Raw genomic sequence first — 15,778 nt, 5'->3', positions numbered from 1 at the left:
TGGCTCAGTGGAAAGAACACGGGCTTTGGAGTCAGAGGTCTGGGGTTCAAATCCCGGCTCCGCCAACTGTCAGCTGTGTGACTTTGGGCAAGTCACTTAACTTCTCTGGGCCTCAGTTACCTCATCTGTAAAATGGGGATTAAGACTATGAGCCCCCCGTGGAACAACCTGATCACCTTGTAACTTCCCCAGTGCTTAGAAAGGTGCTTTGCACATAGTAAGTGCTTAATAAATGCCATTAAAAAAACTGTGTCTCAGACTAGCCTGGAGATCAGACAGGGAAGTATTCTTTCAGCTATTTTGACACTAGAAGGCACAGAGAAGGAGGGAAATGTCGGAAGGAAAAGGGGAAAGGGGGCATATTTCTCTACTCACCCATTCGAGTAGCAGAAGACCCTATGGCCATCAAATCACGCTCTTTCTTTCCCTCCTTATGCTGGGAATGGAACTGGACTGAACTGAACTCAATGTAAGGGATGCTTCCAGGTGAACAAGTTTGTGCGTGGGGACCGAGGGGGAAGGAAGGGGAAAGGATGCAATTCCAGGCACCTCACAATGACATAAGCTCCTTCCACATGCTATGATCATCATCATCAATCGTATTTTATGCTATGAAAGTATATCGCCAGGCAAGCAGCAATACTCGGTTTGAACAATTTTTCGTTTTCCTGCTTCCAAATATCGCCCAATCCCAAAAGAGGCAGCACGCTCTACTCGTGTTTTGTAGTCAATACAAGAGCCACATTCCCAGCTGCAATCAGTTAGTACACAAAGTCTGACAGATACACGGTTTATGGCTGAATGTGTTTCAAGACAATGCGAACCTTCGGTTTTCGAAGAGACTTGGCAAATTGCTCCACGGTCCTATAAGATTCTCATAGAGGAACCCCGCAGCACAGAATTAGAAATAGAAGTCTTCCGACGTAGCCTTAACACAGAAGTGGCCCACTTTGTCTAGTTAAATCAGATCTTTCCTCAATGCATCTGGGTTTAAATGGAACAAATTACAGTTCTGTTCCTGAAGTTATGCTCCTTTGCACTCTTTCGACATTTGTAAGCTTAAAGTTCCCAGTGTATATGCTAGTCTTCGGAACTGCTCGATAGACTCTTCGATCCAAAATTCTGCCCCTTTGAATTTTGCACAGTAGACTACGCATCACTGTCGGCAATGTAAACAACGCTATGACCTGTTACCTCTCCCCTCCCCACTTTTTAGTAAGTGGATGGACATACTAAACAAATACAATTCTTAGAAAATGCTCACAAAATCAATCGCTTTATATATTATTAAGGTAATAACAATAATAATGGCATTTATTAAGTGCTTGCTATGTGCAAAGCACTGTTCTAAGTGCTGGGTACTAGTCTAATGCTAAAATACTTAACAGCTTCTCTGATATTGTGTTTTACCAGATGCTGACATGGTATGAGTGGCTACTTGGGGGTCAAAACCAAAATTTACTACAAAATAAGCTGAATTAAATAGCAACATAAACAGTACTTGTAACAACAACAACAACAAAAAAAAGGCCCACTGGCAACCCAAAAAAAAAAATTCCCAAAATATAATGACAGTTTAAGACCCTGATACTCAGCTGTGGACGGGTGGCAAATTAAATCCCGGCCTGTGGCTTTCCACACCTTAGTCATAAGGAGATATTCCCAAGCGCTTCGTACAGTGCTCTGCACACAGTAAGCGCTCAATAAATACGATTGAACGAATGAATGAATATTCAGAGAGCGGCCTTAAAACTTGTGTGAATTTTTGGGTCAGGATAAAAACAAAACAAAACTGGGTGTCTTGCCATCTCCCCCAGTGAGACGGAGATAAGTAGGAAAATGGTGGTATTTGTTAAGCGCTAACTGTGTGAAGTTAAACAGTCACCCCCTCAACCATCTCCCCCCCAAACTCTGCAATTACGGGGGAGAGGGGGGGTTAATTTCACAGTCTGTGGATTCTCCAGGACCCTTGGCTACATGACAAAGCACTTAGCCTGTCTGTTCCCTCAAAAGCCTTCAGTTTAGGTATTTAAGGAAGGAAGAGTCTCATAAGGGCAGGAAACAAGATGCTCCTTCTCTCACCTCTCTGTCTACACCGGCACGGTGGGGATGGATGCTTACGTCTCTACGTGTTGCCGATTTGTACTTCCCAAGCGCTTAGTATGGTGCTCTGCACACAGTAAGCGCTCAATAAATACGACAATGAACGAATGACCCTCACTACGTGAGGGTCTACGGGGAAACTAAGTGCAGATCGGGGCTTTGTAAACTCAGTGGCTTCTTTCTACCTCTACAACATGACTCACGGAGCAGCCAGCGGGAGACCACGTGGTGGGATTTCTGGGTGGGAAGGAGGGGAGAAGAGGGATGGCGTGTTCGACGGCCAGATCCACAAATCTTTGAAGGGCCCTGAACTTAGGCTTCCCTAAACCTGTCCAAATCTACTGGCTACAGCCCTTAGAACAGTGCTTTGCACATAGTAAGCGCTTAATGAATGCCATTATTATTATTATTACCCCTAGATTCTCCACCACCTGGAAAAATCGGAAAGCTCTATCTGACCCTGTTTGGTTGGGAATTTTGGAGGCATTCTCCCAAGCCAGGATTTCGTGAAGCCACTTCTATCTCAGAATCAGGACCCTGGTCTCCTGGTCGTAACAGTAATTATCAAGTGCAGAATGCTGAACTAGGCGCTAGGCGAGAAGACACACAGGTGGGAATTAACAACGGTCCCCGTCCCTCGGGGGGCGGTTCACAATATAAGTCACCTAGTCGGTCCCGACGCAACAAACTTCTCCACCCCGTCGTTATTCATATGGATGCCAAGTTACCGTCCTAAAAATAACCCCGACTACACATTAACCCAGATTCAACTCCACTGAGAAGGAAGTTTAAAGACGCAATAGTGACCTGCGATGATCTTAATATTTGTCTTTTTTTCTGAGTGCGCAGAAAGGAAACCTGAACTGGATTAGTTACTTCATTCAGCTCTGCTGAGGGAGAACATCTCCAAAATTAAAGAGCCAAACCTAACAGGAATGAATAACCTTCTAATTACTTAATACTAACCCCTCTAGATAGGCCGTTGAGTAATTCTGAGAGAGACTACCCTAGTACTCAGATGACAGAAGGGCAACAATTCGGACTCCCATGCCGAGGCCCATTTGGAATCAGCACTTATCCAATGCCATTACTATTATTATTATTACTAACCTCGAGCAAACTGTTCCTTACCCTCTTACTAATCCCTTCTTCGCAAGGATTTATCCGAATTTTCAATCTTCCTGGGTTCCCATTCTTAATTTGACACAATTTTTATACTGAATCTTAACAACACAAACAACAGAAACCGAAATCCCCTCCTGCGGAATTGTTTAGGGGGGGTGGTGTCTAGGAAGACAAATTATAACCATCTAACTAAAACAGAACCACAAAGAACAAGATTTCCTACATCTGTAGGAGACAAATCACATCTTAAAATATTAAAATGGCAAAGACACCTGCAGGGGCCTTCATGAAACCTTTGGTGTTTAAACTGATGACACACACATCAACCTACTCTGATCACAAAACACAGGTTGTGATAGCTGTGTTCCTTCAGGAATGAAGAAGCATCATCTTGGACATATTTCTTCATATTCATTCGTTCAGTCGTATTTATTGAGTGCTTACTGTGTGCACAGCACTGTACTAAGCGCTGGGGAAAGTACAATACAGCAATAAAGAAAGAGTGACAATCCCTGCCCACAACGAGCTCACAGTTGGGGGTGGAGACAGACATCAATACAAATAAACAGACATCAATATAAATAAATAAAATTACAGTCCTGCACTAGTCAATTGCACCGGATAAAAAACTACATATCCAGTCCGGATGAATCCTCAGAAACCACGTTCTAAAATAACTTTTCCACTGCTGAAGGAAACGTAAAGCTCCAACACCCAGAGCTGTGATTGTGACGATGATGATGATGATGACACAATGTATCAGAAAATGAAACTCACTCGCCATCTAAAAATGGCACCAGTACTCCCATTTCCAAAATAATACTAATGGAGGCATTTGTTCGGCGCTCACTATGTGCCAAGCACTGTAGACACACGATCATCGGGTCCCACTTGGGGCTCACGGTCTCAGTAGGCGAGAAAACCTGAATCCTCCCCAAGGGGACTGAGGCCCGGAGAAGTTAAGTGACTTGCCCCGCGTCACACAGTAGACAAGTAGCGGAGGCAGGATCGCCTTGTGTCCTCCCCAGTGCTTACAGGACTGCTTGGCACATAGCAAGTGCTTAACAACTACCAAAATTATTATTTTCAGCGCTTAGAACAGTGCTCTGCACATAGTAAGCGCTTAATAAATGCCATTATTATAATAAGCGCTCACCAGGGCGGGCCTGGGAGTCGAACGGACCCAGTTTCTCCTCCCGGCTCCACCACCTGTCTGCCGTGTGACCTTGGGCCGGTCGCTTCCCTTCCCCGGGCCTCGGTTCCCTCATCTGCGAAATGGGGATGGGGACGGTGAGCCCCACGGGGGACAACCTGATCACCCTGGATCCACCCCAGCGCTTAGAACAGTGCTTGGCACGTAGTAAGCGCTTAACCAATACCACAATTACTACTGTTATTATTATTATAATTTACCAGTGACAGTCCAGCCCCCACCACCCACGGCTAATAATCATAATATAATCATCACAATAATCATAATCCTCCCCCTTCCTGACTGTGAGCCCGCTGCTGGGTAGGGACTGTCTCTATATGTTGCCAACTTGGACTTCCCAAGCGCTTAGTACAGTGCTCTGCGCACAGCAAGCGCTCAATAAATACGATTGAATGAATGAATGAAAAGGATTAGAACCCACTTCCTCCGACTCGCAGGCCCAGGCTCTTTCCAAGAGACCAGGCTGCTTCTCTAAGGGAGCCTTTTCCCACGCTTCCTAGGCCTTTAAGATCATTCATTCCTTCATTCAATCGTATTTATTGACCGCTTACTGTGTGCTGTGCGCTGTACTAAGCGCTTGGAAAGCACAGTACAGCAACAGGGACCTTCCCCGCCCACAACGAGCTTACAATTTGGGGGGGGGGGGGGGTCAGCTGGTTGTAAGAGGTTATTGATTCACTTGGGAGTCAGAGGTCATGGGTTCGAATCCCGGCTCTGCCATATGTCTGCTGTGTGATCTTGGGCAAGTCACTTCACTTCTCTGAGCCTCAGTTACCTCATCAGTAAAATGGGGATTAAGATTGTGAGCCCCATATGAGACAACCGGATCAACCTGTATCCCCCCCAGCACTTAGAACAGGGCTTTGCACATAGTAAGCGCTTAACAAATGCCATTATTATTATTATTATTATTATTATTATTATTATTATTATTTAAGTACCAAGTACTAAGCACCAAGATACAGACAATCAGATGGGACCCAATCCCTAGCCCACAGAGGGAATACAGTTTGAGACATTCCCAGCTGTCCACGTTTATAATTACAAAACACTTCATCATCATCATCAACAGTATTTATTGAGCGCTTACTATGTGCAGAGCACTGTACTAAGCGCTTGGGAAGTACAAATCGGCAACATATAGAGACAGTCCCTACCCAACATTGGGCTCACAGTCTAAAACACTTCATCAGCATTCCTCCTTTTAAGAAACGCAACAAGAATAAAGGGCCAGAAAACATAAAAACTCACGCTTCGAAGCCGGTCTCTCATCTGCACAATCTTTAAGACCTGCGTATGTAAACTTCGTTGGACAACCCCCACACGGTACTACAATTAGGTGCCCAAAAAAACCTCACGCTCCAAATTGTTCTTTAGACCCTCATTTGATCAGTAAATCCTGCTGAAAAGATTCAACCCAAAGTGAGGGTGGCGCTTTGTGCATGGGAAATGCTTTGAAAGCGTTAGAAATAACAAAAAGGGAAAAGTAGTGCTCTCGCTGAGGATAATCTTTTCTTCTTTTCAAAAGGAAAACACATTTATTTCCGAGAAAATTATATGGCATCCTTTGCCAAAGGTAGTAAGTACAGTGAGAGCGACTAATTGGCTGGTTAGGAAGAATGCCCTTCAAATTCAATCAATTTACCTTATCTATCACCAAGCCCAAGGAGGAAATTGCTTACAATCTATACTATTTACAAAACAATGTTTCCAAACAGGGGCACTTAACTACTTCCACTTTTGTATTTACACAGCAACCTTCCATCCACAAAGCTAGAATAATAATAATAATAACAACGATGGCATTTATTAAGGGCTTATTATGTACAAAGCACTGTTCTAAGCGCTGGGGAGGTTACAAGGTGATCAGGTGGTCCCACGGGGGGCTCACAATCTTAATCCCCATTTTCCAGCTGAGGTAACTGAGGCCCAGGGCAGTTAAGTGATTTGCCCATAGTCACACAGCTGACAGTCGGCGGAGGCGGGATTTGAACCCACGACCTCTGACTCCAAAGCCCGGGCTCTTTCCACTGAGCCACGCTGCTTCTCTGAGCAGCGGCCCTGAGACATGAAGACTACTTAAAATTCAGCCTCAATACGTTTCATTCGCTGTTTTCGTGATTTTATCCTTCAATTGTTCAATTTTCTCTTGCCACCAGCCATTCTTCCAAGCAATTCCTGCATTCACCCGTTATTATTATTATTAATAATGACAATGATGCTATTTGTTAAGCTCTTACTATTTGCCAAGCACTGTTCTAAGCGCTGGGGTAGTTACGAGCTTCTCAGGTTGGACACGGTCCCGATCTCACCTGGGGCTCCCAGTCTCAATCCACATTTTACAAGTGAGGGAACTGAGGCCCAGAGAATAATAATAATAATAATAATAATAATGCTAATAATGATGGCATTTATTAAGCGCTTCCTATGTGCAAAGCACTGTTCTAAGCGCTGGGAGGGATACAAGGTAATCAGGTTGTCCCACACGGGGCTCACGGTCTTTATCCCCATTTTACAGATGAGGTAACTAAGGCCCAGAGAAGTGAAGTGACTTGCCCGACGTCACACAGCTGACAAGTGGAGGAGCCGGGATTTGAACTCATGACCTCTGACTCCAAAGCCCGGGCTGTTTCCACTGAGCCACGCCGCTTCTCTGAGAAGTGAAGTGACTTGCCTAAGGTCACCCCTGTGCAATCATATTTATTGAGCGCTTACCCTGTGCAAAACACTGTACTAGGCGCTTGACCCTGTTCTACTACACGTGGTAATTGGGGGAAGAGGGGGTATACTAATAATAATGGCATTTATTAAGCGCTTACTATAATAATAATAATAATAATAATGATGGCATTTAAGCGCTTACTATGTGCAAAGCACTGTTCTAAGCGTTGGGGAGGTTACAAGGCGATCAGGTTGTCCTACGTGGGGCTCACGGTCTTAATCCCCATTTTCCAGATGAGGGAACTGAGGCCCAGAGAAGTGAAGTGACTTGCCCAAAGTCACACAGCTGACAAGTGGCGGAGCCGGGATTTGAACCCATGACCTCTGACTCCCAAGCCCGGGCTCTTTCCACTGAGCCACGCTGCTTCCCTATTATGGTTGTACACATTTGTTACTCTATTTATTTATTTATTTTACTTGTACATATCTATTCTATTTATTTTATTTTGTTAGTATGTTTGGTTTTGTTCTCTGTCTCCCCCTTTTAGACTGTAAGCCCACCGTTGGGTAGGGACTGTCTCTATATGTTGCCAACTTGTACTTCCCAAGCGCTTAGTCCAATGCTCTGCACACAGTAAGCGCTCAATAAATACGATTGATGATGATGATGCAGCGTGCAGAGGGGGTGCACTAAACATTGCATTTGGGGGAAGAGGGGGGTGCAGTAAACATTGCATTTGGGGGACAAGGAGTGCACAAAACATTGCATTTTGGGGGACGGGGGGAGCAGAAAACATTGCATTTGGGGGCACTGGGGGTGCCCAAAACAATGCATTTGGAGAGATGTGTCGGGGGGGTGCAGTAAACATTGCATTTGGGAGGCCAAGGGGTGCAGTAAACACTGCATTTGGGAGGCCAGGGGGTGCAGTAAACACTGCATCCCTCCTCCCATCCCCCCCACCTCCTTCCCGTCCCCACAGCACCACTATATATATGTGTGTATGTTTGCACGTTTTTATTACTCTATTCATTTATTTATTTGTACATATTTATTCTATTTATTTTATTTTGTTAATATGCTTTGTTTTGTTCTCTGTCTCCTGCTTCTAGACTGTGAGCCCACTGTTGGGTAGGGACCATCTCTATACGTTGCTGACTTGTACTTCCCAAGCGCTTAGTCCAGTGCTCTGCACACGGTAAGCGCTCAATAAATACGACTGAATGAATGAATTAATAAACATTGCATCTGGGAGGCCAAGGGGTGCAGTAAACATTGCATTTGGGAGGCCAGGGGGTGCAGTAAACATTGCATTTGGGAGGCCAGGGGTTGCACCGTGGCTCAGTAGGAAAGAGCCCGGGCTTTGGAGTCAGAGGTCATGGGTTCAAATCCCGGCTCTGCCAACTGTCAGCTGTGTGGCTTTGGGCAAGTCACTTCACTTCTCTGTGCCTCAGTTCCCTCATCTGTAAAATGGGGATGAAGACGGTGAGCCCCACGAGGGACAACCTGATCACCTTGTAACCTCCCCAGCGCTTAGAACAGTGCTTTGCACGTAGTAAGCGCTTAATAAAATGCCATCATTATTATTATCATTAAACACTGCATCCGAGGGAGAGGGGGTGGTTAACGCTGCACGACGGTTTTCAACCGAGGCGGGCCCCCGGCCCTGAATCATTCATTCATTCATTCAATCGTATTTACTGAGCGCTTACTGTGTGCACAGCACTGTCCTAAGTGCTTGGGAAGTACAAAAGTCGGCAACATATAGAGACGGTCCCTACCCAACAGTGGGTTCACAGTCTAGAAGGGCGAGACAGACAACAAAACAAAACATACTAACAAAATAAAATAAATAGAATATGTACAAGTAAAATAGAGTAATATGTGCACACATATATACATATATACAGGTGCTGTGGGGAAGGGAAGGAGGTAAGGCGGGGCGGGGATGGGGGGAGAGGAAGGAGGGGGCTCAGTGTGGGAAAGCCTCCTGGAGGAGGTGAGCTCTCGGTAGGGCCTTGAAGGGAGGAAGAGAGCTAGCTTGGCGGATGTGCGGAGGGAGGGCATTCCAGGCCAGGAGGGAATCAGTCAATGATTGAATCAATCAATCATTCATTCAATCGTATTTATTGAGCACTTGCTGCGTGCAGAGTACTGTCCTAAGCGCTTGGGAAGTACAAGTCGGCAACATATAGAGACGGTCCCTACCCAACAGTGGGTTCACAGTCTAGAAGGGCGAGACAGACAACAAAACAAAACATACTAACAAAATAAAATAAATAGAATATGTACAAGTAAAATAGAGTAATATGTGCACACATATATACATATATACAGGTGCTGTGGGGAAGGGAAGGAGGTAAGGCGGGGCGGGGATGGGGGGAGAGGAAGGAGGGGGCTCAGTGTGGGAAGGCCTCCTGGAGGAGGTGAGCTCTCGGTAGGGCCCTGAAGGGAAGAAGAGAGCGAGCTTGGCGGATGGGCGGAGGGAGGGCATTCCAGGCCAGGGGGGAATCAGTCAATGATTGAATCAATCAATCATTCATTCAATCGTATTTATTGAGTGCTTGTGTGCAGGGCACTGTACTAAGCGCTTGGGAAGTGCAAGTCGGCCACATCTAGAGGCGGTCCCGCCCCAACAACGGGCTCACAGCCTAGAAGGGGGAGACAGCCGAGAAAACCAACCGTGTAACATCCTCGAATTCTCCCTTTAATAACTCGTTACGGGCCCATCACGAGCCGACGCTGAAGGCCTCCGGGCGGGGGGGGGGGGGGCGGGGCCGGGCGGCAGCCAATGGCGAGCGGCGGACCGTTTCCGGCCCGGGCGGCGACCAATGGCGGAGCGGCTCGCGGCGGGGCGCCGGCCAATCGGCGCGCGCCCGCCCGGGCGCCGCTTCATTGAGGAAACGGCGCGCGGGGCCGGGGGCGCTTACTACGGGCTCCAGCGCCGCCCGCCCAACCCCACCCGCCCCCCAACTGTCACCGCCGTCATCCCGGTGGCCTCTGTTAAGCGCCTACTACACTCTAGAAGCCCTGCCCTAAGCGCCGGGGAGGATGCGAGGTGATCGGGCTGCCCCACGTGGGGCTCCCGGGCTTCATCCCCATTTGACAGCTGAGGTCACTGAGGCCCGGGGAAGTGAAGCGACTCGCCCCAAGTCACACGGCTGACAAGTGGTGGGGCCGGGATTATTAATAATAATAATAATAATAACAATAATAATGGCATTTATTAAGCGCTTACTATGTGCGAAGCGCTGTTCTAAGCGCTGGGGAGGTTACAAGGTGATCAGGTCTTCATCCCCACTGGACAGATGAGGTCACTGAGGCCCGGAGAAGTGACGCGACTCGCCCGAAGTCACACGGCTGACAAGTGGTGGAGCCGGGATTATTATTATTAATAATAATAATAATAATAATAATGGCGTTTATTAAGCGCTTACCATAGCACTGTTCTAAGCGCTGGGGAGGTTACAAGGTGATCAGGTCTTCATCCCCACTGGACAGATGAGGGAACTGAGGCCCGGAGAAGTGACGCGACTCGCCCGAAGTCACACGGCTGACAAGTGGTGGAGCCGGGATTATTATTATTAATAATAATAATAATAATACTGGCATTTATTAAGCGCTTACCATAGCACTGTTCTAAGCGCTGGGGAGGTTACAAGGTGATCAGGTCTTCATCCCCATTTGACAGATGAGCGAACTGAGGCCCAGAGAAGTGAAGTGACTTGCCCAAAAGTCACTCAGCCGACAAGCGGCAGAGGCGGGATTAGAACCCACGCCCTCCGACTCCGCAGCCCGGGCTCTTTCCTCTGAGCCACGCTGCTTCCCTCCACGAACGCCTCTCTCTCCCACTAGACTCCCAGCTCCTGGGGGGCAGGGACTGTGCGGGACGTCCCAGAGTCCTCTCCCGAGCGCTCAGTACAGTGCTCTGCACGCTCTGAGGGCTCAATCAATGCCATTAACAACAGCAATCAAAACGACCCCGCCCATATAACAAATACCAGCATACAGTCTTCATCCCCATTTGACGGATGAGGGAACTGAGGCCCAGAGAAGTGAAGCGACACAAGAGGCAGGGGCGGAATTAGAATCCACGACCTCTGACTCCCAAGCCAGAGCTCTTTCCACTGAGCCCTGCTGCTTCTCCGTAAGCTCTTGCCCCCTGGTCCTCGGACCGAGGAGGAAGGGGAAGGGGCCTCCCTGCCCGGTCGGGTCCTCAGCACACGCCTAATGGCCTGGGCTCGGCCCATCGTAACGACACGGCGCTCACTGTGCGCAAGGCGCTGCGCTAAGCGCTCGCTTCACAGCCAGGCAAGAGACAGGGCACTGAGGCCCAGGACAGACACTACAATCCCAACAGCAGCAACACCCTCCTCTCCTCCTCCTCTGTTGAGTCCCACCTGCCACTATCCCAGTGTTTACAACAGTGCTTGGCACCTAGTAAGCGCTTAACAAATACCAGCATTATGATCCTCATCATTCTCATCATCCTCCTCAGCAGCAGCACCTCCTCCTCCTCCTCATCATCATCTATTGACGCCTGTCTACTTGTTCTGTGTTGCTGTCTGTCTGTCTCCCCCCTCTAGACTGTGAGCCCAGCTGTTGGGGAGGGACTGTCTCTATATGTTGCCAATTTGTACTTCCCAAGCGCTTAGTACAGTGCTCTGCACACAGTAAGTGCTTAATAAATACGGTTGAACGAATCATCTCCTCATCGTCTCTTCCTCCTCATCCTCATCCCCTCATCTCCTCCTCATTTCCTTTCTCCTCCCTCCCATCTCCTTCACTTCAATTCCTCCTCATCTCCTCATCCTCATCGCCGCCTTCTCCACATCTCCTCCTTCACTTCATCTCATCTCCTTCTCTTCATCTCCTCATCCTCACCTCCTCCTTCACTTCAACTCCTTACTTCATCTCCTCCTTCACTTCACCTCCTCCTGCACTTCACCTCCTCCTCCTCCTCATCTCTTCATCTCCTCCTTCCCCTCATCTCATCTCCTCCTCTTCACCTCCGTATCTTCGTCTCCTCACCTCCTTCACTTCAACTCCTCCTTCTCCTCACCTCCTTCACTTCATCTCATCTCCTTCTCTTCATCTCATCCTCACCTCCTCCTTCACTTCAACTCCTTACTTCGTCTCCTCCTTCACTTCACCTCCTCCTTCTCATCTCTTCATCTCCTCCTTCCCCTCATCTCATCTCCTTCTCTTCATCTCTGTATCTTCTTCTCCTCACCTCCTTCACTTCAACTCCTCCTTCTCCTCACCTCCTTCACTTCACCTCATCTCCTCATTCTCATCTCCTCCTCATCTCTTCATCTCTTTATCTCCTCCTTCCCCTCAGCTCATCTCATCTCCTCATCTCTGTATCTTCTTCTCCTCTTCACCTCCTTCACTTCAACTCCTCCTTCTCCTCACCTCCTTCACTTCAACTCATCTCCTCATTCTCATCTCCTCCTCCTCATCTCTTCATCTCTTTATCTCCTCCTTCCCCTCATCTCATCTCCTTCTCCTCATCTCATCTCCCTCTCTTCATCTCCCCCTTCTCATCTCCCTCACGTCAACTCCCTCACGTCAACTCCTCCTTCTTTTCATCTCCCCCTTCTCCTCATCTCCCTCACGTCAACTCCTCCTTCACTTAGTCTCCTCCTCCTCATCTCCTTCTCTTCATCTCCCCCTTCTCCTCAACTCCCTCACGTCAACTCCTCCTTCTCTTCATCTCCCCTTCTCCTCATCTCCCTCACGTCAACTCCTCCTTCGCTTGGTCTCCTCCTCCTCATCTCCTTCTCTTCATCTCCCCCTTCTCCTCATCATCTCCCTCACGTCAACTCCTCCTTCTCTTCATCTCCCCCTTCTCCTCATCAACTCCCTCACGCCAACTCCTCCTTCTCTTCATCTCCCCTTCTCCTCATCTCCCTCACGTCAACTCCTCCTTCGCTTGGTCTCCTCCTCCTCATCTCCCCCTTCTCCTCATCATCTCCCTCACGTCAACTCCTCCTTCTCTTCATCTCCCCCTTCTCCTCAACTCCCTCACGTCAACTCCTCCTTCTCTTCATCTCCCCCTTCTCCTCCTCATCTCCCTCACGTCGACTCCTCCTTCACTTCATCTCCTCCTCCTCATCTCCCTCACGTCGACTCCTCCTCCTCCTCATCTCCCTCTCTTCATCTCCCTCACGTCAACTCCTCCCTCACTCGGTCTCCTCCTCCTCCCCCCCCTGTCCCGGGGCCGCGCCATTGTGGCTGTGTCCCCCCCCCCCCCGCCCTCCGCCCACGGCGGAAACGGCGGCCACAACTCATGACAACAGTCCGACGCAACAACATGGCGGACGGACGGACGGACGGACGGCGGGACGAGGCCGGCCGGCCGGTCGGCCGGTCCTGCCCGTTGGCGTCGCGCTCGGAGGGCCTCACAATGGCGGGGGGGAGGGAGGGCACCCCCACCCCACCATCACGGCCGCCCGCCGGCCCGCCCCTACCGATTCCTCCTCCTTCTCCATCCCGGTGGGCATCTGGGGCACGGCCCGGTTGATGGAGACGCAGTCGTTGAGGTCGGGCATGTCCTGCCCGCGGTAGATGGGCAGCGGCTTGGCGGCGTCCAGCGCCCGCGCTCGGAAGGACAGTTTGCTCATGGTCTAGGCCGCCTCAAGCCGGGGGCGGCGGCGGCGGCAGGGAGGGAGGCCGAGCGGCGGCGGCGGCGGAGGGGGGCGGGACTCCCGCCGCCTCCTCCTCCTCCTCCTCCTCCTCCTCCTCCTCGTCGCCGCCGCCGTCGTCGTCGTCGTCGTCGTCGGGGCGGCGCGGCCGGCCCGCTCCCCGCGCGCCCCCCCGGCATGGGCGCGCCCCCCCCGCGGCCCCGGACGCCGCCCGCGCACGCGCGCCGCCGCCGCCGCCGCCCCGCGCACGCGCACGCCCCAACATGGCCGACGGGGCGCCCGCGGCGGGAGCGAGCGGCCTCCCGGCAGCCCGCGCGGCGCCGCTCGGACGGCGGGGGCGAGCGCGCGTGCGCGAGCCAGACGGCGGGGGCGAGCGCGCGTGCGCGAGCCAAACGGCGGGGGCGAGCGCGCGTGCGCGAGCCGGACGGCGGCCGCCCTTCTCCCTCACTGAGGGGACGGGCTCGGGGTGTGTGTGGTGTGTGTGTGTGTGTGTGTGTACACACGTGTACGTGTACGTACACACCGGGGGGGGGGGGCCCCGACACATGCTGTCTGTGTGTGGGGATGCATGGGGGCGGTGTCTGTGTGTACACACGTGTACGCACACATCGGTGGGGGGGGGCGACACACGCTGTCTGTGGGGATACGTGGCGGGGGGTGTGTGTGTATATACACACGTGTACGTACACATGGGGGGCGACACACGCTGTCTGGGGGGATACACGGCGGGGGTGTGTGTGTGTGTGTATACACACGTGTACGTACGCATGGGGGGCGACACACGCTGTCTGTGGGGATACACGGCGGGGGTGTGTGTGTGTATACACACGTGTACGCACACATGGGGGGGCAGACACGTGCTGTCTGTGAGGATACATGGGGGGGGTCTGTGTGTGTGTGTGTGTGTGCGCACACACGTGTACGTACACATGGGAGGGCCACACATGCTGTCTGTGGGGATACATGGGGTGTGCGCGCGTGTGTGCGCGCACCGCACACAGTAAGTGCTCAATAAATACGATTGAATGAATGTGTGTGTGTGCGCCGCACACAGTAAGTGCTCAACCAATACGGATGAATGAATGAATGTGTGTGTGTGCACCGCACACAGTAAGTGCTCAATAAATATGGATGAATGAATGAATGTGTGTGTGTGCACCGCACACAGTAAGTGCTCAATAAATATGGATGAATGAATGAATGTGTGTGTGTGCACCGCACACAGTAAGTGCTCAATAAATACGGACGAATGAATGAATGTGTGTGTGTGCACCGCACAGAGTAAGTGCTCAATAAATACGGACGAATGAATGAATGTGTGTGTGTGCACCGCACAGAGTAAGTGCTCAATAAATACGGATGAATGAATGAATGTGTGTGTGTGCACCGCACACAGTAAGTGCTCAATAAATACGGACGAATGAATGAATGTGTGTGTGTGCACCGCACAGAGTAAGTGCTCAATAAATACGGATGAATGAATGAATGTGTGTGTGTGCACCGCACACAGTAAGTGCTCAATAAATACGAATGAATGAATGTGTGTGCGCCGCACACAGTAAGTGCTCAACCAATACGGATGAATGAATGAATGTGTGTGTGTGCACCGCACACAGTAAGTGCTCAATAAATACAGATGAATGTGTGTGTGCGCCGCACACAGTAAGTGCTCAATAAATACGAATGAATTAATGAATGAATGTGTGTGTGTGTGCGCCGCACACAGTTAGTGCTCAATAAATACGAACGAATGAATGAATGTGTGTGTGTGCACTGCACACAGTAAGTGCTCAATAGATATGAGTGAATGAATGTGTGTGTGCACCGCACACAATAAGTGCTCAATAGATACGGATGAATGAATGAATGTGTGTGTGTGCACCGCACACAGTAAGTGCTCAGTAAATACGGATGAATGAATGAATGTGTGTGTGTGCACCGCACACAGTAAGTGCTCAATAAATACGGATGAATGAATGAATGTGTGTGTGTGCACCGCACACAGTAAGTGCTCAATAAATACAGATGAAT

The 15,778-nt window shown here is 49.9% G+C and overlaps 1 protein-coding gene across 2 annotated transcripts in view; it reads right to left on the bottom strand.

The window, feature by feature from the left end:
• Positions 1 to 13,776, bottom strand: part of EPC2 (enhancer of polycomb homolog 2) — a 110,023-nt gene extending 96,247 nt beyond the window's left edge. For both annotated transcript variants that reach the window (XM_038751580.1, XM_038751581.1), the window contains exon 1: positions 13,574 to 13,776. In XM_038751580.1, the coding sequence (XP_038607508.1) occupies positions 13,574 to 13,726 (153 nt within the window). In that variant the 5' untranslated portion in view covers positions 13,727 to 13,776. The remainder of the gene's footprint in view (positions 1 to 13,573) is intronic.
• Between the last annotated feature and the right edge of the window lie 2,002 nt (positions 13,777 to 15,778).

This window comes from Tachyglossus aculeatus, chromosome 9 (assembly GCF_015852505.1).
Source record: "Tachyglossus aculeatus isolate mTacAcu1 chromosome 9, mTacAcu1.pri, whole genome shotgun sequence".
Classification (NCBI taxonomy): Eukaryota; Metazoa; Chordata; class Mammalia; order Monotremata; family Tachyglossidae; genus Tachyglossus; species Tachyglossus aculeatus.
The sequence above is the reverse complement of the archived record's forward strand: the minus strand, read 5'-3'. Positions and strand labels throughout refer to the sequence as shown.